The 25355-nt window shown below is 42.5% G+C and overlaps 1 protein-coding gene across 3 annotated transcripts in view; it reads left to right on the plus strand.

Annotated features, from left to right (window-relative positions):
* Positions 1–22879, plus strand: part of TGFBR3 (transforming growth factor beta receptor 3) — a 139202-nt gene extending 116323 nt beyond the window's left edge. For all 3 annotated transcript variants that reach the window (XM_053391792.1, XM_053391791.1, XM_053391793.1), the window contains 7 exons: positions 1021–1161; positions 2346–2516; positions 7309–7605; positions 10523–10643; positions 16376–16417; positions 18795–18902; positions 21762–22879. In XM_053391792.1, coding sequence (XP_053247767.1) covers positions 1021–1161; positions 2346–2516; positions 7309–7605; positions 10523–10643; positions 16376–16417; positions 18795–18902; positions 21762–21880 — 999 coding nt within the window. In that variant the 3' untranslated portion in view covers positions 21881–22879. The remainder of the gene's footprint in view (positions 1–1020; positions 1162–2345; positions 2517–7308; positions 7606–10522; positions 10644–16375; positions 16418–18794; positions 18903–21761) is intronic.
* Positions 22880–25355: the final 2476 nt, after the last annotated feature.

The following is a 25355-nucleotide window of genomic DNA, read 5'->3' on the forward strand; positions in this document are numbered from 1 at the left end:
TGCACATCTGGATCTCAATTCAGCAGTTGCCCCGCCATCTTTAATGGTGGGTTAACCCAAAACATGCCAAGACTTAAGTTTTACTCAAGATCCAAAGCTCAGATTTTTCCCCCCTGAGTACTGAATCTCAGGCCAGTTTCAACACCATCAAAGCAGATATAGAATTACGCAGTAAATGCCTGAAAACAGTAGAACTGCTCCTTTGGATAGCAACAACCCCAACATCTGAGCAAATAGATGAAATTGAGTTAAGGAAAAGCTGAATAGTCAGGAAATGCAGAGGAACGGAATATGTGGGGAATGTTTGTGTGTCAAAAGTGGGCAGGAGATGCCTAACACAGCCCAGTGTGGGAGTTATAGCAGGATACAGAAATGAGAAGGAAAACTAGAAAGCAAAAGAACTATTTTAAAGGAAGGGTTAGAAATGTCTGTACGTTTAAAAAGAACTACCATGTCAAAACTCTTGGCTCAATTGCTGATTTACTGAAAAGTAGGGTGTATACCAGTCCAGTCCAGTGAGCCATTGCTTGTTAACAATGCTGAGTACATAGCTTTACCAGAAGCAGAGCCGGGGCTGCTGGTATCTTCATCTACATACCAGTGCCCAGACTGCAATACTTTTATTGCTCAAGTAGGCTCCAGATTTGGAAATAAGCTGAAGGCATTTCCTTTTACTTGCTCCAAGCTTGCCTTTAGAGATTCAGTGGTGGGCTTACTGGAAAGATGGGGGTTCAAATCCCTACAAAGTCAGTGGTGATCTCGCACCAGTTACTATGTCACAGCCTCACTTACTGCACAGGGTGTGAGGATAACAGGGGAGAAAACACCTTGGAAGAGCAGGGTGCAGATGGGTTAAACAGTAATCCCTGTAAGGGTGCCCTGATAATATGATTAGCTTTTCCCACCAGCAACGTTTCTTGATCCATGTTTCTGACACAAGGGGGCAAGTGAGGTGGAACTCCTCCCCGAACAGTTTTCATAGAACAACAAATTTTCTACTCCTTTCTTTCTTTGTCAAAGATTGTTATCCATGTGCCGTCACCAATTGAGGCCAGTGGTTGGGCGGTTGACTATGAAGACATGGAATCAGGGGATAATGGATTCCCTGGGGACACTGATGAAACAGACGTTGTCATTTCCAGCAGGACTGAAATTGTTCGGGTATGTAACAATTATCCACAGTCTGGCTGCATAAAGAAAATTTGGAACAGGGACGAAACTCACTATGATCTTGACTTCCAGAGTGTGGAGTAAATTGTCCCGGTGGTGCACAGGCAATTGCGAGCTGAGACACAAACTTCTCCTGATACTTATGCAGTATATGCTTTCATGTACCCCCACCCCCCAAAAAATACCAGAGAAGCGCAGGACCCAGAGGAAGCAAACCTTTTTGCTTCCTTTTCAAGGCAGTTCTAGAGGCTTTCTGTCCATGCCCTTCTTGCATGGTGAGCAGTAACAACTACCCCATTATTTTATCATTTTTAATCCTTTATAAGCCTTTTGTCCTCTTCATTGTGTGCCCTAAGAACCTCAAAGCATGCCATGAGCCCATATTGATTTAGTCCTCCTTTCTGTCCCCCTTCCCTGCAAAAAAAGTTGTCCATTGTTGGACTCTGGAGGAAAGTGAGGACCCTTAAAGTTTCTGCTTTGTTCTGTGTACATATAGAATAGATGGAGTGATTTTCTTTTATCATGAAAGTCAGAAATAGCCATGTTAGATTGCTGTAGAGGAGTGGGGGGGGGTTGAGGGGGGGTCATTGTAGTACCAGGCACGGGCAAATTAGAGAGCCTAGCAAAACAGAAGGAAGGAATCACTTCTGAATCAAGCACTGGAGGAATAGTTGGGCCTTGTCAAAAACTTTGATTTTTCTATTTTTGTGAACCACTATTTATTTCCAAATATTGAAATACACACTTCTATAGACCTGTCTATATCCTTTTATGTGAGTGTGCTGCAGCCGATGATTGTATGTATTGGCAAAACACTATGGGTGTAATTCAGTGTCGTGCTCCTCCAGTTGTTCCATCTGGGGTGCACAGGGGAAGGAGAGGAGGAAAGCCCCATTGCACAAGCAGAAGTCATAGAATCGTAGATCAGAGTTGGAAGGGACCTTGAGGATCTTCTAGTTCAGCCCCCTTCAGTGTAGGAAAATGCAGCTGTCCTTATGGGGATCAAACCTGTGACCTTGGTGTTATCAGCACCATGCTCTAGCTAACTGAGCTATTTGAAGTCCCTACGCAAGACTTCACTGATGATGAATCCCTCTGTCCCTACGACTGCCCCACAGCCACGATGTTATTTCTCCTCTCTGCATCCTTAATTTGTTTTGTTTTGCTTGCTTTAGTTCAACTGCACATTCCATCAGCTGAAAGCTCCTAAATCTCCTAAGTACTATTCACCTGAATCACGCATCGGCAACGTCACCTTCGGCATGGAACTTTACGAAACAGGCCTCTTCCGTACCCCAACCCAAGGGTTCTTCTCCGTTGCAGAGAACGGCCAGATTTTTGTTGAGGTAATGAACTGTGACAGAAATGGAAATCCATGAAATGTTCTCCGAGAACATGGGAGCTCGGCTAAGTCTGTTCTTGCCTGCCCTGAGCTGCAACTGTGCTGTCGCCTCAGGCAGACAGATGTATTCTCTTGCGGTTTCTGAAAAGGGAAATTGTAAAGATCACGAGAGAGAGAGAGAGAGAGAGAGAGAGAGAGAGAGAGAGAGAGAGAGAGAAAGAATGCTTATTGTAGCAGAGACCAAAGACTCCTCTCAGCATGGGCAAGCTCAATGCAAATACATGTGTCACCCTCATTGAAACTTCTGTGAAAGAACAGCCATTGAAGACCATTGGCTCTTTGTCAAAGCACAATCAAAACATTTTTCTAACATTAGTACAAAGAGCCATCGGCAAAGCATAAGAATCCATTTTGTTTAGCAGTGTGGCTTAATTCCACCTGCAAGAGAGCGATATTATCTGTCCCAGACCTTAGGCAAAGCTGGATTGAGATCCAGATATTTATAATGCTGCCCTTCCCCCAATGAGTTCCCTGTTGCCACTCACACCATTGTATCCTCATATCAACCCTGGGAGATGGATTAGGCCGAGAGTGAGAGGGACTGGGCTTTGCAGATGTAACCATCCCTAGTTTGGTTCTAACCATTACACCACACTGACTCTCGTGCTGTTGGAAAGTTCACACAGCTGCACTGAGCTGGAGAGGCAACAGATACAAGGCGATATACCAGATCTGGCTCCGCCCACTATGGATTTGGGCGTGGAAGTCCTTAACCAAGTATATGTCCTGCTCTTACTACTGTAAAGGTAAAGGGACCCCTGACCATTAGGTCCAGTCGTGGCCGACTCTGGGGTTGCGGCGCTCATCTCGCTTTATTGGCCGAGGGAGCTGACGTACAGCTTCCGGGTCATGTGGCCAGCATGACTAAGCTGCTTCTGGTGCACGGAAATGCCGTTTACCTTCCCGCCAGAGCGGTACCTATTTATCTACTTGCACTGTGCTTTCAAACTGCTAGGTTGGCAGGAGCAGGGACCAAGCAACGGGAGCTCACCCCACCGCGGGGATTCGAACCGGCGACCTTCTGATCGGCAAGTCCTAGGCTCTGGTTTAACCCACAGTGCCACCCGCGTCCCACTTACTACTGTACTTCCCTACAACCTGGAAGGGGCAGCATGGGACAAGTGTGTGCGTGAAACAAGTGTTTGCACTGCTGTGGTCTTGACTTGCACTAGCTCAGTGATGTGCCCCCTGAATGTCTGATGTCTCCTTCATTTCCCAGTCACACTACTTTTTTTAGTGCTCTCTCTCCTCTCTTTCTCATTAGAAAATAGACAGAAGTCGCTGAATGATGGGATTTTTATGAATATGACTGCAAGGGGGGGAAAGACACTGCGAGGATACAGTTTTGGATTTTAGAGCTCAGAAAGAAATGGTGGAAGGGCTCTGCCTACTTTGCAGTTGTGACCATCCTCCCATGATGGCCCCAGGGATACCCTCCCAGGCAGGCCCATGAAGTGGGGCTGGGCAGCTGGGTACACTTGCCCCGGGCCTCAGAGGGATCAGTTGGTGGCCCTGCTGGGGGCCTGCCAGACTTACACTGTCATGTTTGAGTTTACAACTTTATTCTAACAAGACTCCCGCCCCGGGGCTCAGACCAGCTCCACACACAATTGTGACCCCTATTGGAAATCCCTTTAAATGCCATTAAATGCATTAGAAGGAAAATATTCACAGGAAGGACCGCTTCCTCTTTTATGTTTGGGTGCACTTTTAACTTACTATTACGATGATGATGATGATGATGATGATGATGATGATGATGATGATGTGTATGCTGCCCTATACCCACAGGTCTCATGGAGGTTCACAGGATAAAATCACAACCTAAAAGCATGAAATACACAATCAAAATAAAAATGTAAACAACCCATTTTCCTACTTGAATTGTTTCCTCAGCTTCCAGCTATACAAATGAGTTCCTTTGCCATTTGTGTATTGCACCCCCTCCCCCCACCCCCGCTGTGGCATTTGCAGCGTTGTGTGATGCTGCTCTGGTACATCTCAGCCACCACTGTCTCCAGGCCTGAGATTAGGAGCGTGTACCACTGTGTCACACAACTAGCAATACTTTTGTGGGAGCAGTTGGAATGGCCCCTGGGGAGGAGCTGCATATTGGATCCTCTCTTCCCTGTCGCAAGAGCTCTAGTCCATCTTGCCATCAGCACCAACAATTTGTTGCATGGCAAATGGGCTCTGCATTCTCCCAGGCTTTGAATATGCTTGAATTTTGCTGGGACTCAGCTTCCGGCTCTGGCACAAAGAGTAGTGCCAGCGCAATGGAGAATGTGTGTGGATTGTGCCCTAGGTCACAAAACTGAAGCAGCACTAAAATACACTTCGGATGGGCCGAGTGTTTTTTAAACAGTTTGTTTTTACACTACTGAAAACGGTAATTTCTTTTGTCATTATTGGATGAATCCCACTGACTCCAGATCTCCAGTTGGCCCAACTGTTAGTTCGTTGGACAGATGTTTTAATTTTTTCATCACCTGTCCTGGCACAAGCTCTGTTTTCGTCTTTCTACACAGTGGAAAATTTATATCTGTGCCTGACATCTGTTCCCCATCCCACAGTGACAGAAATTATTTTTTTGTTTTGTTTTCAAAATGCTAGTCTCTACAGTCAATAAATTGTCCATGATATAATCTGCAAGAACTCACTGTTTCTTTCCTCTGCACAAACACTTTAAACAGATTGGTTTTCTTTATTTACACACAGTGCCCCTCTGCTTCACTATCCCTGGAATAATGGCCTTTAATATGTGCTTTTCTCCGTTTCATTTATTTTGAGAAAATTTGATTATTTAAATTTATAACCTGAATTGTCACAAGGGCAAAGGATTCGTAATAGCAATTTTATGTACAGTTCTTCTCACGGATGGGCTTACTCTCTGTATGAGACAGAGCAGAGAGTTTTGGGCCAAAGTAAAAATTTAAAAGTTAAGTCAAATAATATGGAAGTAGGCCATTGGCAGTTGCCATTTTTTTTAAGGACAGTAGTTTTGCCCCTTTAATAACTGTATGAAGGCAAAAATCCACAGAATGCACAGCCCATATTTGCCTTTCAATGAGAGACTGTTCCAAGTAGAGGTATAATAAATACAGAGGTAGCCAATATGTTCCCTTCCAGAAGATGTTGGACTACAACTCCCATCAGCCTCAGCCAGCATGGCCAAGGGTCAGGGATGATGGGAGCTGTGGTCCAACAACATCCAGAAGGCCCCTTATTAGCTATACCTGCTATTTCAAATGGGTCGATAGCATGCAGTCTTCAGGCTCTTGTTTGCCCCTATAAGAATACTGTGTGTTTTAATAATAATAATAATAAACTCACCATAAGTTCCTAACTCTTATTGTTGCAGAGAAGTGCTTAAAGAAAACAAGGAAGCAAGTAAATATAGGCTAAAACCTGTTAAGTGTTATGCACTGCCATCCTAAGCAACTTTACTCAAATAAGTGCCGCTGTGCTCAATAAGGCACACTTACTCCCTAGTTAGTGTGTTTAGGATTGCAGCCAAAAGCTGTCATAATTTCTAAATCCTATGTCTCAGGTTTCCTTGAGGATGAAGTGGGTTTTCTCTTCAGTTTTCTAAAGTAAGATTTATTTATTTTTGAAAAACTGACATTTTTCGAAACAATAATTGGGCATCTCATGTGGCGTGTCAAATACTCATGCCAACTAGTTATCCTTTGCAGCAACCATCTGTCTTGTGTTCTGATTCTGACATAGAGCTAAAGGCTGATTAAATTGCCCTTTTCTCTAGGTGCTTTTCCTTGGATGTCTAGTATATGAAAGTAATTTCATATCCAGAGCACATCTGGCACCATTATTACAATGGTATGGTTTCACTGTTGGGTGTAGCTCCAATACAACTGCCATTCCTCAGGCAGTGTTGGGGTATTTGGGGTGGTATGGAATCAGTTGTCAAGGCACAGTCGCTACATTAGCACATCACACGAAGCCATGCTTGTTTTAACCATGGTTTGTTAGGCAACCTAGGATAAGTAACTGACAAACAAAGTGACCGTAACTTGTTTTGCCTACGTTTGGTTTTGTTATGTTTCTTGCCTTGCACCTCCCTAGTCATGTGAGCCTCTGGAAGGGGCCACCAAAACAAATCAGGATTAAGCGAAGTTCTGACATTTCATGAAGCCATGGTTAACATAAGCCAAAATCCATAACCAATCTTCAGGCTCTGGTGTGCCATCCACAAACGAGCCATAGTTGGCTGCAGTGGGTTTAGATGTACAGATAAACCAAAATGAAGCTAAACAAGCCATTGCTTAGGGTTATGTGTTAACCAGGCCAGTGCAAGGTTTGTGTGTGTCAAACACACCTAGTCTAATCTCTGCTTTTTATATATTGCTACAATCCCTTTTATTGGACTCCTAGCATGAATAAGTTTGATTACATTGTGCTATTCAAATGTGTTTACAGACACCTTGATTTTGAAAGATTCTTAGTGCTATGAAACCATTTCAAATGCAACAAATTTTTAACTGTGCTTCTGCATTCTGCTATTTATAAAGTGGAGATTAGGCAAAGGTGGAAATATTTTCTCTGGAATTTCCAGGTGGGTCCAAGGAACAAATGCCTATAAGCCAAGGCTAGCAATCTCTGATTTACTTTTCTACTGTTATCACACCTGTACTGCAAAGCATTAAAAATGTTGATATTTCTAAGAAAAAGCCAAATGTAACATATTAATTGCAAATTCTGTTTTCTTCCTGCTACAGATTTCTGTGACCAAGGCTGAAAAATCCCTGAGCTTTGCAATCCAAACCTGCTTTATATCTCCACATTCATACCCTGATAAGATGTCGGAGTACACTATTATTGAAAACATTTGTCCTAAAGATGAATCCGTAACATTCTACAACACCCCAGCTAATTTTCCAATGCAAAATGCACAAATGGACAGAAAGCGGTTTAGCTTTATGTTTAGGTCCGTATTCAACACTTCGCTTCTCTTTCTTCATTGTGAGGTGACTTTGTGCACAAAGAAAGAAAAATATACTCAAGAGCTGGCCAAGGTCAGTATTTGATAAATTTTCTTAAGATTTAGACAACTCAGCTTGCATATAACATGGAAGACTGTGGCCATCTTGTGCCTAAACTGAAAGACACAAATGTAGGTTAAAGACTGATTGGGTTGATCCAACAGCTATAGGTTGAGGTATAGCATGGAGGAATCGCTAACAAAACCAATTAAGTAGGGTTGCTATATTCCCCAAAATGGGAAAATCAGGACAAAGTTGTTGAGGTTTTTGGTTTGTTTGTTTGTTTGTTTGTTTGTTTGGTCAAAGTTGTTGAGCCCTGGTTGCCATACGTCTGGATTTTGCCAATTCTGCAGAAATACGCCTGGGTGCCATTTTTGCAGCCCTATTCCCAGGTGTGTCGGGGGGAAAGCCGGATGTATGGCAGCCCTAAATTAAGACGAGTACAGTAGTAAAACAAGGCTCAGGTTTACTTCTTCAGAGAGGTGAGGAAGTGGTAACTGCCCAGTCTTATAATCTGACAGAATCAGCTGCTGTAAAAACGGTGACAGCATCGGTCGCCATCTAGATATGACACATCTGCTTTGCATCAGGGTGTGGCATGTCATGCCAGGACACAGAAGCTAAGCATTGGTTTATTTAAGGGAAATCAGTTAACAGTTACACAAGGAAAAGCAAATGTAATGATATAGCTTGCTTGTTTGCTTGCTTGCAAAAATTATTGGCCCATTTCACATATAACACTAAGCCAACCTGTGGCTTGGTGTGAACAAACAAATGTGAGGGTTTCCAGAGTGAAGATTGTGGCAGAGCCATGGTCTGGCTGAGTGTTACATGCTCACCTGGTCACCGAAAGAGAAATTAGCAAAAGGATTCCCTTTTGGGCCGTTTTTACAGCAGCTTTTCATTTTAGTCATGTTGGCAAATAAAGCTTTTTGTTTAAGAAGCTAAGCTTTCCAGAATAATCACGTGAAGCTATATTTCTGGGATCTCAGGCTATTAAAACAGAGGTGTGACTTCATATGATGGGAATTTAGTTTCCTGAAGGCATTTTGGCTGACACAGACGACTGCTTAAGGGGAAATGTCACTTCTGCAGCAAATCTTTACATTGGAATTGTGGCTGCCAGGAATCCTTTGGCCCCCTCGCGTAACAATAGGTTGCTGTTGTTGCTATAGAATATTTTCCTTTTTCTAAATGCTGCATATACATGTGGAATAGGACCATATTATATTATCCCTATACTAAGGATAAAGAGCTGAACTGTGAGTTAGTTCCATGCCTATGTTTGACCGGTAAATTCGAACTGAGCACTTGCAAGCTCACAGCTCATTCTCCTAACCAATGTTCTAGCTCTCCATAAAATATGGTGACTGAAGCTTTTGTGCCTAAAGTGTCACAGGTACACATAAGTATGTATTCTAGATATAAATGTAAGCATGTCCCTTCACCGCAGCAACCCCAAAACAATGTAGCAGTCAACCATATATAAATATTAATTCATTTATGAATGATTGCAATTAGCAGCGTTGGGAGAATATTTATTGAGTTTTTCCCTGTGAGAACTGCTGTGGCTCTTGACAGCACAATGAGCATTTTCTACTAAATGGTTACAGGTGATAAACATAATTTGCTTTCCACTACAGGAGTGGTCCAGATTTATTAAATGCTCATGGCATTAGCGGTAAACAATGCATTAGCATTAATTTTCCAGATCCTGCTGAGATATAATAACACTATTGTTTTTGAAATTCCATGTGTGAATTATTAGGTTGACCTGCCTTATGAGGATTTTGAAGGGAAATAGATGAGTGTTTTGACTTGTTTTCTGCATTCCTTTTATTGCTTATCCTGCATTTGCATAGAAAATTCATTGCTATGGAAGCATTCAGCATATCTGTGTGGAGAAGGGATTTTTTTTCCTGAGGAGGAAAGCTTTTCATTTGTTTTAAGTGGATAAGATCACCCTTTCTCAAATAAGTCGACTTGGATATCAATCTTCTCTGGTTGTGTCATTTGGTAGAATTCGTCATGGGGGTGGGACCCTGACATTGTGAGTTTCTCTGCCCTTAAGTCACATCAGTAGCTTTAGCTGGCAAAGATTGGGGGGGGGGGTAAAATATCCCTGTCCTGACTTGCATAGTAAACTGTGCAAAAGCAAGATGCTGACAGGAAGCAGGGGACAGAACACTTTCTAAGATAAGGTCAAGGTCAAGGACCCCTGGACAGTTAAGTCCAGTCAAAGGCGACTATGGGATACGGCACTCATCTTGCTTTCAGGCCGAGGGAGCTGGCGTTTGTCCGCAGACAGCTTTCCAGTTCATGTGGCCAGCGTGACTAAACCGCTTCTGGTGCAACAGGACACTGTGACAAGTGCCAGAGTACAAGGAAACACTTTCCGCCACAGCGGTACCTATTTACCTGCTTGCATTGGTGTGCTTTCAAACTGCTGGGTTGGCAGAAGCTGGGAAAGAGCAACAGGAACTCACCCCGTTGCACAGATTCAAAGCACCGACTTTCCAATCGGCAAGCCCAAGAGGTTCAGTGGTTTCGACCACAGCGCCACCACATCCCAGAATGCTTTCTACAGCATTGCTAAAGCAACATCTGGACCAGTTTCTTAATACATAGGATTGGGCACAGAAAAAGCTACACCAGTAGCCCTATCACAAGATTGCATTGCATGGAGGAGAACCTTGGCAACCTCGATGACGGATGGGTCTTCTAAATAATCTAAATATTGAGGCAGTGTTTACATCTTGAAATGCAGCTGCTGGGGCTTCCTTGGAGCATGATTGCCGTGACTTGGGGTTGTGATAATACTTTGTTGACTATTCCTTAAATATCTCTGACTTCTGCTGATGGCGAAGGAGCTGTGCGCCTATTCTGATAATGTAGCAGTTTTAAGTCAGTCCCTGATCTCACAAGCCACTTGTTCTCTTCATCCCTCTAGTGCATCCCTCCTGATGAAGCCTGCAGCTTTCTTAGTGTTGATATGATCCTAGCAATGATGCAGAATAAGAAAACCTTCACCAAACCCCTTGCTGTGATATCTCATAAAGAGAAGCCAGAAGGTACTGAATACATTTTGAATCTATTAACAGAAGTGCATTTCATTAGACAATATGTTAATACTTGATTTAATGTTTTCCCCCTCTTTTTTTTAAAAAAAGACTTCAGGCACATAGAGTTTTGTTACATGGCGTTATTGTTCCCAGTCTACAGGGCGCCATCATCTTTGAGCGCTAACATTTGCTTGCTCTTTTATCTCCCATACATATTTATGAAAATACAGTTTGGCTGGGAAAGAAACGCATTTCTGATGCTTTAGAACAATATGGGATTTGTAAACATTAAATAATTCTGTGCAATTGCTTCCAGCAGTTCATTATTGCTGAGGCCCCTAAAACTTGTATGTAAATAATTATTTAGGCATCATAATTACATTGAAACTTCGAATGTATTAAAAATATTAAAGGATGGTACAGTATATTGTTGGTAATATACCGGTACAGTATATTGTTGGTAATATACCGGTACAGTATATTGTTGGTAATATACTGGTACAGTATATTGTTGGTAATATACCGGTACAGTATATTGTTGGTAATATACCGGTACAGTATATTGTTGGTAATATACTGGTACAGTATATTGTTGGTAATATACCGGTACAGTATATTGTTGGTAATATACCGGTACAGTATATTGTTGTAAAATGGGCAGCCACAGGGAGCATGGCTTCATCAGCCAGAGCCTGGACGGCTTCCACATTTTTTCTCCCTATAGGAAAATGAGCTGCTTTTGAAATGAGCTGGGGATTTTCAAAAGCAATTTTGTGTGGTGCAGGATGTGATTCAAATAAAATAATTAAAAGGATATTCAGCCCTTGAGCCCTTCTAAATAGTTACTTGGATCCTGTCCACTGTGTGCAAGTGGGGGCTATTACAGTGGGCAAGTAGTTTATCGTCTTGGATGTGTGTTTCTCCTGCACACACTTTTCCCACAAGCCAATTGCCATTTATGTCAAAACAAAACAAAAAAATTTCCTTCCAGTAGCACCTTAAAGACCAACTAAGTTAGTTCTTGGTATGAGCTTTCGTGTGCATGCACACTTCTTCAGTGTGTATCTGAAGAAGTGTGCATGCACACGAAAGCTCATACCAAGAACTAACTTAGTTGGTCTTTAAGGTGCTACTGGAAGGAAAAAAATTTTTTTTGTTTTGACTATGGCAGACCAACACGGCTACCTTTCTGTAACTGCCATTTATGTGTAAGACCTCAGCCTGTTTGGAGTTGCGGAAGGTAAGTATTGGGATAATGCATTTTAAATGTTCTGATTGTTCTTTGTGGTTGATGGGCCTCAAGGGAAAAATAACTATTATGTCAGATTGTTCACCAGTAGACTCATGCTTCAGGGCCTTTCTTCAATTTTTATTCTTATTTTTTATTAATTTTTTGCCATAATTGACAATCTGTGGGTTGTTCAGGGAATAATTTGTCCTGCTTTGTATGTTAGAATGTCTATAGCCTCCACCTGCTTGTCCTAAAATGGTTCCATTGCAGGGCAGGAGTGTGGGACTTGCTGTCATGACCTCCAGGACTGAGGCCAATTTTCTGTACCACCAATTTTGACAATTTAAGTTAATCCTTTTGTTCCATTCACTTGAAAGGCACTTTGGTGATGTCACTCAGAACTTAGATTCCAACTGGGTCTGTTGCCTGATTAAAGGAAACTTATCAACTTTGCTCATTTAGTTGATTAGTCAGTCAGTTAAATCTGCACACATTTGCATATTAATAATGCCATATTTTCCTGGAAGTCCCAATTGTTTAATTCTAAAGGATGAGGGGAACATAGTACTGTGAAATATAGCACCGAAACTCTGTCCACCAATACATCTTACTTATGCTAAGCATAGTTGAATGTGTGTGGTGTAGTGGTTAAGAGCGGTAGTCTCGTAATCTGGGGAACCGGGTTCGCGTCTCCGCTCCTCCACATGCAGCTGCTGGGTGACCTTGGGCCAGTCACACTTCTTTGAAGTCTCTCAGCCCCACTCACCTCACAGAGTGTTTGTTGTGGGGGAGGAAGGGAAAGGAGAATGTTAGCCGCTTTGAGACTCCTTAAAGGGAGTGAAAGGCGGGATATCAAATCCAAACTCTTCTTCTTCTTCTTCTTCTACTTCAAGATCCCAGTCTTTTACCACTGCTTTGTCCCAAACATAAAATGGTCTGGAAAGAAGGCAGTGCATTCCTGCAATTGGAGGAAGATTGTGACTTGTCATCACCTTGGCCTGAAAGCTATGGAAAAACTACTTTACCACCTGTCAGTTTCATTAACTCTTAGTGGAATTGATACCAATATGTCCTTTATGAAACAGAATATCATTTTTACTCAAATGCAATGCACCTTTTTTGGCCAAATTGCACCACCAAAATTAGGGTGCACATTAGATTTGATGGTTCATTTACATAATGCCAGCAAATACTTTTTGGGTTTTAAGGTTTTGAAAACGGAGGTGCACATTTGATTTGATGGCGCGTTAGATTTGCATAAATACGTCACGTAATTTTGATACATGATCTCTCTCATAATATACATTCTTTTCCGATTCTAGAATCCTTGCAGCTATTTAGCTTCCAGCATTTCAGATGGGCAAAAATGCAGCGTTTGTGTGGTAGAACTGACGAGAATTGTAAAGGGGCTCTTGTCTTACTTTGCTCTTTCTCTGTCTTTCAAAACGACAGCATCAAATCATCTTGTCATATGGAAACTGCTAATTTACTATTTATCTGAACTTGCCAGAGATCTGAAAAACTAGAGGAGCCATAAATTCGTATTAGTCTTAAAAATATCCCAAGTGTGATTGTTTATTGGCATGTATGGGGTATTAGGGGAGGGGTAGTACATCTTAAGGGGGACATGCCATGCTCATTCAGGGATAGTTTATCCACCTTTGGTCCCCATTCTGCACTCAGCTCTTACCTGTGGCTCCTAGAAACTGTCAGCATGCAACCCCATTGTATTCCATGTTTACACTATGGCAGTGCTTGAATGTGGAACGTGATGGACAGGGAAGGCGGCTATAAATAGATTTTATTTTTTTAGACATTGAAAAGAAGACAGGTCAGAAATGTAGGGGTACAAATTGCATGTGTTTGCAAAAATCAATGTCAATTCTTTGTACAGTAAATGGTGGAGAAATAACCATTAACAGTACAGTGGTACCTCGAGTTACATACGCTTCAGGTTACAGACTCCGCTAACCCAGAAATAGTACCTTGGGTTAAGGACTTTGCTTCAGGATGAGAACAGAAATTGCGCGGCGGCAGCGAGAGGCCCCATTAGCTAAAGTGGTGCTTCAGGTTAAGAACAGTTTCAGGTTAAGAACGGACCTCTGGAACAAATTAAGTACTTAACCCGAGGTACCACTGTATAGTCCTCTGTGCAAAATATCCTTTCCTTGGTCCCCTTTGACAACAGCAGCAATAGGGATGCATATTTAAACTTATTTTTAAGACCTCTCAGTAAGCATCAGCCTTGCCTGCTCTTGTTTAGTGTTCACATGGCAGTTTAATTAGAGGGTTTCAGTGGTTTCGCTTAGAGATCAAAATCTTTCATTTGCATGCTAGGGCTGTTTGAAATTCTGGAATGCTTTCCAGGGAGATTTAAAAGCCGAGGATCAGCACGGCTTTAACCTCAGTCCTGCCGAGCGTGCTTTTTGGACGTTTCGGCACTTCATGGGACACTATAGAGCATTGCTTGGGGGACTTTGAGGAGCAACTGTTTCTGTTTAGCAGCATGAGGCTGCACTGAGTCTTGCAGCTTTTACTTTTCTTTTGGTCTTAACGCAAATGAATCCAACTGAGGATAATGCCAAAATATTTGATCTCCAAACAGTAGAATTAAAAATGCATGGCTGTTTAAGTCTTTCTAGGCCTGCTCTGCAGTCTTCCATTGATTTCAATAACTGGAACAATCCACTTGGGGATGGATAGTAACTTGGGTGGCAATTCTGACTCGCTAAGGAATCTAATGCTGGGCTTTTTCAGTTCCTTGCTATTTTTAAATGTATTTTGCAACTAGGTAAGAAGACAATAGTGTGATACAGAACATGGCGCACAGAGGCCAGGCTGGATTAATTGTGAAATGTTTGGTGGAATGAGTCCTGGAATTTTTCAGCTGTCCAGTGTGGTGGGCAATAGCGTATGGATAATGTTTCTTCTCTATCCTGAATCAAAGCATCCTTTCTTGGGGTTAACTGCCCTTGTAAACGAACAGCAAGCCTTGGGAAACGAATGGTAGTAGGTCTGCAAAACTCCTAAACAAGAGCATTTACATCTCCAAGAAGTTGATTATCATCTACTTTGATGCAAAGCAGGCCAGCTATTGTGTGTAGTGTTGTACTGTATTATTGGATCCATTCCTGTTAGATCGGCACCAGAAGCCAGGCTTGAAGGCTCTGTAGCCAGGGAGTCGGAACAGAACGTCCAGTTCAGGATGTCTGCAGTCCCCTCCGCAAGTCACGCACGTGACACTGATGGGGTGGTATGTCGCATGTCTGGGAGAAAACAAACCCTGCCAGGTTTTGTTCTACAATGCTGTTTGCTGCAGGCTCAGCTCACTGCCTTGTGGAACCAGATCCCAATGGAATTCATCAAGCAGTTTGGTCCCTCTGACATAGAGCCGGCCCATAGCTTTCTTTTAACCATCCACTTTTGCAGGGTTCCTGCATCCTAGTATTTCTCATTCTACACTGCAGCGGTGAACACATGTGAGATGATACGGGATGTTAGCAAATAATTTTGTGATGCAAGTGTAATTAAATAATCACATTGCAGCGGAGCAAAAACAGTGCAGGAATTTTGATAAATTGGCTCCTCTCGTAGGTGGAAAATGAAAGACAGCTGTCGCTGTGATGATCACCTATTGAACAGTTTCCATAATACAAGGAACAACAATAATTCCCTTAATACAAGGGAATCTCCTTTCCTTTAAGCGTGAGAATTTTCAATCATTTCAGTCATTTTCAATCACTTCCTTGCTTATCCACATAAATGCTGAATTCACTCCTTAAAAAACAAAATTAAAAGTCTGCCAAGTCTAATATATGCAAGGCTACCTTGTCTCCTACTGCGTTCTTTCCACTTTAAGGATTCCTTCTCTTCGAAGCATGTTCAGTTGCACTTCCCAGGATTGACAAAACAGCTCGTGTTGAGGATTTTGTGTGTTTTTTTTTAATAGGACAAATAAATTTAGGCTACGGCAAGGTTTATTTGAAAAGTTGTAGGATCACAGCGAGCAGGGAGGTGGCGCTGCAAGGAATGATGTGTCCCATTGTTCTTCACAAATCATCTCGCCATTATTCTCCGCAGATAAACAGTATTGTGTGGGTCAGCCATTATGTAATAGGTATGGATTGCCGCTTGAAGCCTGTTATGCTTAGAAAGAGCAAGGTGCATGAGGCTCCTGCTCCTGCACACAGGAAATGAATAAGATGGTGGTCCCAAATCCATCATCATCTGGAAGGAGATGCCAGAAAAAGGGGATGAAGAGCTGTTGTAGGAGAAAACCAATAGCAACTGGGTGGAGATGCTTTCACACCACCTGCTAAACCAATGTATGCACCGCTGTATGCACGTTTTGAGAGGGAACTTGGTTTTCTCCCTGTACACCCTAATCCAGGCTGAATCAGTTCTGACTGGGTTTCATAATATATTGCAGACTCTGCATTGGAATTGCTTATGTAGTGTATAAAATTTGCTGAAGCGAGGATCATTCATCTCTCTCTCTCTTTTTTAACAGATAAACCTCCTTCTTACTCAAAACCTCCTGAAGGATTAGCACGTAAGTTAAACATGCCTCTCTCTTCTCCAGCAATGCACCAGAGCGTTCTGGTGGTAAAGTGTCGAACTGCTAATCAATTGAAATCTTTGACTTCATAAGGCGTTCATTTGCATTTTAAAGGACCTAGAATCAAATGTAATTACTTGCGTGTCTGTATTGTCCATCACCGGAGAGGGATCCACTGGTGTTTAGTCCTGAAACTATTCACAGCAGAGGCAGAGCAAGTAGTTTTTATGGAATATAGTACTTCTGCAGAAAGCCATTCTGGAGAGGTAGCAAGAGTATTAGGTATGGAAACGGAGGACTCGGGTTCAAATCTCCATTCAACCATGAGCTTCACTTTGTGGCATTGGATCACACAGAGTTGTTCTGAAACTAAGGGCCTAGCTACTTATTACATTACGGAACTTCTTCCCTCCCGGGAAGTCACTCAGAGAGAGAGAGAGAGAATTTTTAAACAGAGAAGGAGCAGTGACTATAGTATTTTGGGTTTTGTTTTGGTTTTTTTACTCCAAAGTGGCTTTTCCTAGAGAGAGATGAAAGGAGGGAGGGCTGGATATTGAGGTTCAGTTATACATAATGTAGCATGTAGATGGGCCCTTACATGCCATTCTGGATTCCTTGGAAAATAAATGAGATATAAATGCAGGCAACAAGCAAATAAAATCAAGAGTAATGCAGAAAGGAGCTTATATAACAGGATTCAGCAACTGGCCTGAATCCAGTTCTCCAAGACAAGGGCATGGAACCTGTCATTGAACTTCCACTTCCATCAACCACAGCCACCATGGGAAACAGTCAGGGATGATGGGAGTTGTAGTCCAACAACATCTGGAAGGCCACAGGTTCCCCATCCCTGCTCTGAGAGGTGCTGCTTTATGCTCTGGTGCGCACGCACACACACATCAGTATAGATGTGGACATTTATGGCATTTGAGGGCACAGAATTGTCTGTCTGGCATCTTTGGTGGCACAGGAACTCATATGTTAGAGTGGCCATTCAGGGAAGCTAGTTGCAAACGTAAAATATATAATAAGGCCTCTGGTTTCTTGATTAGCTCCAGATGTAGTAGTTAACGTATTTTGTCACTGAGCCCTTAGTCCCTAGAAATAATACATAATAAAACTGAGTCTTAAAAGAAATTAATTAGGATTGCATCATGTACATGTGTCTGTATGAAAGAAGTAAAAGATCAGGATGAGTGGAATTTGCTGTTGTTTTCCAGCATTGCATTCAGGGACCAGATGCACTCTCGTACAAACTGCCCTGCCTCTCCTGTTGGGAAAGCTCAATATTATGGGCTGGAGCTGATTTCCATGATGAAAACATCTGCCAAAAGTGGGGGGGGAAACAATTGTTTCTATTTATGCATTTGCTGACTTTCAAGCTGGCACCGCCTCCCAGCTTAGCAGCCTTTCCGCTCCCCACCTAATCGACTGAAGATGCTGGGGAGCAAAATTGGCAGAGCACTAGTTTAATTATTTTTATTTTTAAATCCCTCCCTATCCCAAAGGCACATACTTGAAGGATATGAGAATTTAAAAATAAGTCTGCTAACATTAGAAAATAAGTTATTTTAGTCCTACAAACAAGCGGCAGCTAGCAGGAAATGTAGTGGGCCTAAAACTTGAGCTGGCTTGAGGTGGCTCAGGGCCACATTTTCGACCGCATCTAACTTCCACGCTTTGTTCCCATGGCTCATGCACCGTTGTCACGCTGCCAGATGTGCTGAGTTCTGGAGGTTAGTCTTTCCTTCAGGTTGGCGTTGGGTCCAGAAATATTGGTGCACTCTTGAAGGGCAATACACTGGCTTGTTTCAGCAGGCAGTTGGGGTTGGCAGACCAATCCTATCTGCTCTCAGAGTGGCCTACTAGCAGTTTCCCCTGCATTACTGTAATCGGTGCTATTTTTCTAGAAAAAAAAGATGCCAGAACTCACCACGAACACCACCCTTGTTCTATTAGAAAAGCCACGGAACCCACCTGAGAGGTGCCGGAACTGAGTTCCAGAGAGGAGTGGCCGAAAATAAGCCTTGACTATGTTTATTTATAAAAAATATTTGTATGCCACTATTCAGTTAAGAAAAAGAATAGTTGCTGTTTACCATACATAGGGAGAGGCCCAAAGGCAGGTGGGCATGAAAGGAGGCACAGGGTCTGTTTTTAGCAAGGGAAGGAGGAGGAGAATGAATTTGAGTTCCCAGTTGATGGGCTCATGGGCTACTAACTGCTGAACACTGATAATCAAAATGCATAGGGAAGCACACTTTTTGTTTAGAATGCGCTCTCTCTCTCGCTCTCTAATTCCTTTTTTAAAAACGGATTCTAAATAGAAGTACTTCTTGATTTAATTAATTTGTTTTCTCCGTTTTCACAGCTGTCTTCCACGGCCTGGACACTTTGACAGTCGTGGGCATTGCCTTTGCAGCCTTCGTTATTGGTGCGCTGCTGACAGGAGCACTGTGGTTTATCTATTCTCACACAGGTGAGCATGAAAATTCTCGATCTCACACACACATGCGCGCGCACACACACACACGCAGATCGCATATTAACATAATACGTTGACTGTGGGTCACCTGCTGGTAGCAGCCAAATGGAAGCATGTTGAGTCAGATTGGATCCAGTCTGGCACCTACCAATCATAAATAAACTGCCACAACAAATACCAGCCCAGCAGAGGATAAAAAAAGCTGAGGAGCAGTGGCATAGCCTGGGTTGCCAGTACCCAGGCCCACACGGAGGAGGGAAATGTATGGAGTACACATGCGCATTCAGCTGCCTAAGGCATCCACGTCACCCAGGAGATCACAGCCGCAGAGATAAGAAAACAAGAGTCATTCTGTTGTCTGGAGAGGTCACTTCCTGGTTTACATGGAGAAGCCATTTTCAATGGAGCCCAGTGACGGAAGTGTGTATTGAGGCAGCACCAAGTGCAGGAATTTTGTACCCCTAACAAATTTTGCAGTCAGGCCAACCCCCCCTTCCTCCCCCCCCATGCTACGCAACTGGTGGCCTGTAACTATGTTTTTGGTTTGGACAAGGCTAAATAAGAATGAAACTACTTATGTTTGAACTGAATCTGTAAGAGGAATGGGTTTCCATTTGACTTTTCTGTATTGTTTTTATTTTAAGTGTGAGCAGCAGGGAGGAAAGACTTGCAATTGGGTTTTATTTTAGTTGTGTGCCTTGCGTGATTTGTATATTTTGGATGTTTAACTGTTTTATAAAACTGTAATAAAAATCTAAGTTTAGCAGCGGGAAAGGGTATTAAATCAAAGCAGGTCATGTTGAGCCAAGCATGGCAAGGGAGGGCTTGCTTTGTACTCTGAAAACTGAGGATCTGTTTGAATGAACAGAGGTGACAGAGGGAGACTAAAACATGCAGCGAACATTCATTGAGAAGCTGTAATTTAAAACAAAGGGGAGAAAAATAATTATAACCATGCCCCAGGTGTCTACCAGTCTATCCAGTTCCTCCTCTTGAATAGCTTTGGTGAGTGGCAAAAGAAGTATTGTCAGAAAGCTGAAAAGAACTGGAAGCTAATAAAGAGGGGCACCTGCAACTTTCCCCCAGGAGATTCTCTCAAATGCCATTCACCTTCAGAATTGGTTTAGGGCTGTTGTTACAGCAACCGCCAGCAGACCTATTAGTTCTCGAGCCCTGTTTGTATGTTTGAAAATCCCAAGCTCCCAATGGCAACCAGGGAATGAGGCATGTGCCAAAGGAAAGAGAGGAAGGCAAAGCTGACAGAGAATAGGGGAAAAGGGATTGTCAAACCCACTCATTCAAATTAGACCCATTTTTCCAGCCACATTTCCCATTTCCCACCAGTTTGTGGGCATCTCACTAGCCGGTGTAGATTTATGGCTGCTAGGCTCATTCCATGTACTGCTCTGAATGGATGGAGGCCGAGGTGCTACAGTTGGCCATGGCAAATAATGTTCGTTCCACAAGCAGAGAAAAACTGAGTTCTCTCCCCCACCCCCTTTGGAAGAGGAGGAGAAATGATTTAATCTCCAGCAGAGAATGGTGCCACCGAGACAAGAGGGCATAACCCCATACTTGAAAGGGGAAAATGCATCTGTGGAAAGCTGTCCGGAGAAAGGAGGAAAGGAAGAGGTGAAAGGGAGGGAGGGGGAAGAAAAAAATTAGATGATATATTTTTGGCATTCAGACTTTGACAGCTGTGCATGCCTTTTCCCCTGAAGACGAAAAGGTATTCATTCTGCACAAAGTTAAAACAAAATGTATACATATCATATCTGGTGCGCTGTGGTTGCTGCACAGCTCTGTGTAATAGTGGAATGGGTGACAGCAAAACTGTAATAGGACCCAGCAGCTGGGAATATAGGCCAGTTTTGCAGTTTGCAGAGCACTTTCCTGGCAGAGGCTTGCAGGGGCCCTATTAAGGGAATGGAAGCAACTGTATTTTCTGTGTTTAATATGGAAATAGGGTGGCTTCCCCGCCCCCCCAGCCGGCACTCAATGTTCCTAATTTTTAGTGCCGGGAAGCTCCCCACCCCCAGCTTCCCTAAACATGGCTTTTCACTTACAGAGATGGCTTTTGCAATGTAAGGGGAAGGACCTACAGTTAGATAAAGTACATACAGGATAAAGTGACCCATTCAAGTGAGGAACTTGAGAAAAATCCCAAAATGTGGCATGAACCCAGTAATTTCATAGAGGGCTTTCTGCTAAAAGGCACAGCAGTACATTATGCTACCAAAAAGCATCAGACTAAATTCTAATCTGCATTGCAGGAAATGTAGGTGTTTTTATGGATTCACACCAATAAAACTTAACACATTTAAATAAGTGTTTTGGCATATCCACCTCCCACAAGATCATTCCTAATCTAGTCCCTCAAATAAGTGTTTCACGAGAAAGATGAGGCCCTTCTCATGTCTCCAGTCGGACCCCTGAGATTTTTCCCTATTTCTACTCCTTCCTATCCCATCCCTTCTGGAGGCCTCTTGTGGAAATGTCACAGTTTTTCATTTTACTCAATATGGGGGAAAGGGTCACTGCGATATAGTGCAGCAAACAGAACCTAGAAAAGTCTGTACCAGGGAGACTTGCGTTTGCATTGTTGAGCTTTGGGGCAGTCCTATATTCTTAACACAGGGCTGTTGCGAGGACAAAATGGATGCTGTCTTTGAGCTCCTTAAAACAATAGCAGGATATGAATGATATGCACATATGTAAATTAGAATCACAAATTAGTAGATTTGGAAAGAACTTGGAGGGTCATCCAGCCCAACTGTGATGGCAAGAAGATTGTGGAGATGTTCCTTGTAAGACCAAACTCTTTCTCCCTCCCCTCCTGTTTGTTTCCTCCAGGAGAACCGGCAGCAAGACAGCCGGTCCCCACATCCCCGCCGGCCTCTGAAAACAGCAGCGCAGCCCATAGTATCGGCAGCACACAAAGCACCCCCTGTTCCAGCAGCAGCGCAGCCTAACCCAGGGGACGTGATGCAAGGCTCCGGAACCACGTAGGGGAGCAGAGGTTCAAAAGGAGCTGTTTGTTGCCATTCGCTTCGAAAGGATTGGTTTGGATTCTTTGGCAGAACGAGGAAGGATTTCCTTCGTGGTCCTCGAACTTCTTGCAGCATGCTCTAGGCTCACACACGACAAAGCTACTATTTGCAGGCAGCTGTGGATTGCGCAGAAAACATCCGCAGGCTCTCGACGTGAGACGCTAGCCGGTTCCCCCGCCATAAACGCTGCATTGTCTTTACAGAATCATAAGCACTAGGTTCCACAAATGTCAAGGAGACACGAGGTGTGTCCATAAAGGGATTTCAGTCTCATAAGCTGGGGGGAAAGGTTTTGTTTTCCGTCTCGTTTGATCTGGGGATTCCACTTCACCAGAACGAGAAAGCTTCCAGCGCAGAGGATTACCTGTTGCCATTATCGCAATATATACATCTTGATCATTTCTGTGGTTTTTGAGCTTAACTCAGTGCTGTGTTTGGCCCACCATTATCTTGTCCGCCACATCAGGGATTTGCCTGTGCCAACCTTTAGCAAACAGAAACTAATGTTTCCATACATAACATGGCGCGTGGGACATGTGTTGATTTGATATTCCTGATGACTTCCGTATACGTCTATTTATCCATCCCAAAGCCTGCTTGGAAGCATAATGCAACACTTAGTGCCATTTCAGTTTCTTAATTTATTTTTTTATTAATTGGAGCTACCAACCTTTGCACAGGACTTAGCCCAAAAGTCTTTTACAGTACAGTGTCTGCACCTGCTACAAGTAGGCCAGCAATTTGCATACAATTTGCATGCAAAGCCACATGGTGCCAATGTGCACGTGCAGCTCCTGCACATACAACAGCTTCTCTTTTCACTACTTCCTATGAGCATTTCCATTGTGTGTGCAGAACCTTCCCTGAAATTATGGTGAATGAGGGGTACCTGTATATGCCCCAAGTGCTGCGTCCATACTGCGTCCGTACAGCCCATGGGGCTGTAACTTGGGGTTATTGCACGTAATAGTAAAACCACATGTGAATAGTGAGCACTTGTGTGCTCCAAGGTGGGGTTGGTTATGGACCAGTTTTGAACCTTTGGCCCCTGAATATACTTCTGCAAATGTGGTCATTGCCAAAATTCAGGAAAATATAGATAAACATGGTCCTATTTGCTGTAGGACTAACCCTTTTGGGGTTTTTTGATTCACAGTGATCTAGAAGCACATTTTTAGACCTGCCAATGAGTGCAAGTGTTTCTAGTTGTGATGTGGAGACAACTACAGCTCTGTCTTTTGGGACTGGTCCACAAAATATACATAGATATCATTGTCTTTTTTGCTGTATATAATCTACAATTAGCTTACTGTTATCGAAAATTCTTAGGTCAGAACTTCATTCTTTGCTTCTTCTAAGTTTTACAAAATTTTGTGGTGATTTTTATTTTTTTAAGCGTCGAGAGGAGAAAACTATCGAGCTAATTGTTCTGTATGACTCACCATGAATAGGAATGGAAGGGTTCCTTAAAAGCCCCTTTATGGTTTGTATCCAGTTGCTTGTTAGTCATCGCAACGTTGCAATTGGATATCTCCCAAAGTAGCATTTGGAATGCAAAAAAGAGCAAGCCGGTACTAATTTTCATAATATTTTTTATAACTCTCGCCTCCCGCTAGCCTTAAAGTACCTCTCAAATGAAAACCAAAGGTTGCAATTTGAAACTGTGTAGGAATATTGAGTTGTCATTTTGTGAGCTGAAACAGAGTCTCCTGAATCCTCCACCTTGAAAACAAAATAAGAGCTATTCTCCCTTTAACAGTTCATATAACCTTCAATGGATATGGCCTTTTTTGTTTTGTTTGGCCTTGCTGTAGCAGGAGGAACAGCGGGGCTTTACTGAAGAAGGTCAGATCTCTTCCCTCGCTTCCGGGGCCCATCTGAGAGGTGGCGGAATGCCATTGTGGCACGTTCCAGCTGGGGGGAAAGCCCTGCCTAGATATAACACAGGGCCAGTTCCTCTGTTGCTCATAACCCAAACCACCCTTTTAGCCTATTGGGTTTTACACTGGCAAAGGTGACAAAACTTCACAGGGGCTGGTGAAGCGACAGATAAAAAGGCTCTTGGCCTTTTCGGAATATATCAAAAATAAATAAATTTGAACTTACATAATTCAAATTCTCAAAAGTGTTTGCGGGGTTGGATAAGTGGGAGGTATCTGGATAAGCAATATGCTACCTGTGTATTTAAAAAGAATGCGCTTTGCCTAACCTTCAGCTGAATGTATTAGATAATCATATTCTATGTATGAAAACCTTTAAAATGTCTTCAAAGAAGACTAGAGTCTTTTAAGTCCATCATAGCTATATTTTACTACATTAAATGTGGGCCTAAATATAAATATATATATATTTAAATATAAGTGGCTTTATATAAGATGTTTAATTTCAGTTACTGTGAATTCTACGGTTTTATACGCTCTTTCTCTGCCCTCTTCTAACCCTTCTCTCCCCCCCCCTAGATTTTATTAAAACCAGAGATATTATTGGAAGTATTATAAACTTGGTTGTTGGAATGAAAGGTTACATTTTTGTGTAAAAAAATTAAATGTATATTTTTGAGAGAAAGAGATGCTGCATTATCAATATTTCTATCAAAATTGACTCTGAAAACCTGGATCTATATTTACAGACATACAAAACCAAAACAGGCAATATTTACAAGCAGAGAAATGACATTTTTCTAGGCTTATGTTCAAGATTATAATTAATTCATTGACCGCGATGCATTTAATTGTGAATGCTTCAGAATGCTCACTTTATTATATACTGATTTTTTTTTATTATACTTACTTAAAAGGAAAGTTATGGAGCTAATGGAAAATTCCTGTTGGTTAATTGACAGTAGAGCAAATGCCAGATGCAAATGATATCCCTAAAAAATTTATGCTGTCTACGCATCCAGAGATATGCATGCACTAGGATGCATAAAGCACAGCTCTGGTTCCCATGGGCTGCTCCATTAGACTGGAGGAGCAAAAGGCATGTGTGCATTTCATGCGTGGTTTGGATCCATTCCTGGAAATTAAAAGGAAGTTCTTGTGAATGAGAGAATTCCATACCTGCATTGCACCTCTGTGCTCATCACTGGTAAAGGGTGTAAACCACAAAGCCATTTGGTCCAAAGTATTGCTGTTGTTTTCCAGGGTGAGCTGTCAAGTCCTTATATTAGCAACAGTGGAGGGCTGAGTAAAGCTTTTGTAATAAACCAGGCATGTACTGAGAAAGGGAATTTATGAACAGATACCTTTGCCATAAGAGAGAACAATGGTTTCTTCCAGTGCCATTGAAATCTATTTTTATGCTACAGATGTAAGCTCTATGTTTTGAAGTCCTTTATTATTTCCTGCAAGCTTCTTTTCATGTTTGATATTGTCTGCTATTTCATTTCATGTTGTAT

Source organism: Podarcis raffonei, chromosome 6 (assembly GCF_027172205.1).
Source record: "Podarcis raffonei isolate rPodRaf1 chromosome 6, rPodRaf1.pri, whole genome shotgun sequence".
NCBI classification, from domain to species: Eukaryota; Metazoa; Chordata; class Lepidosauria; order Squamata; family Lacertidae; genus Podarcis; species Podarcis raffonei.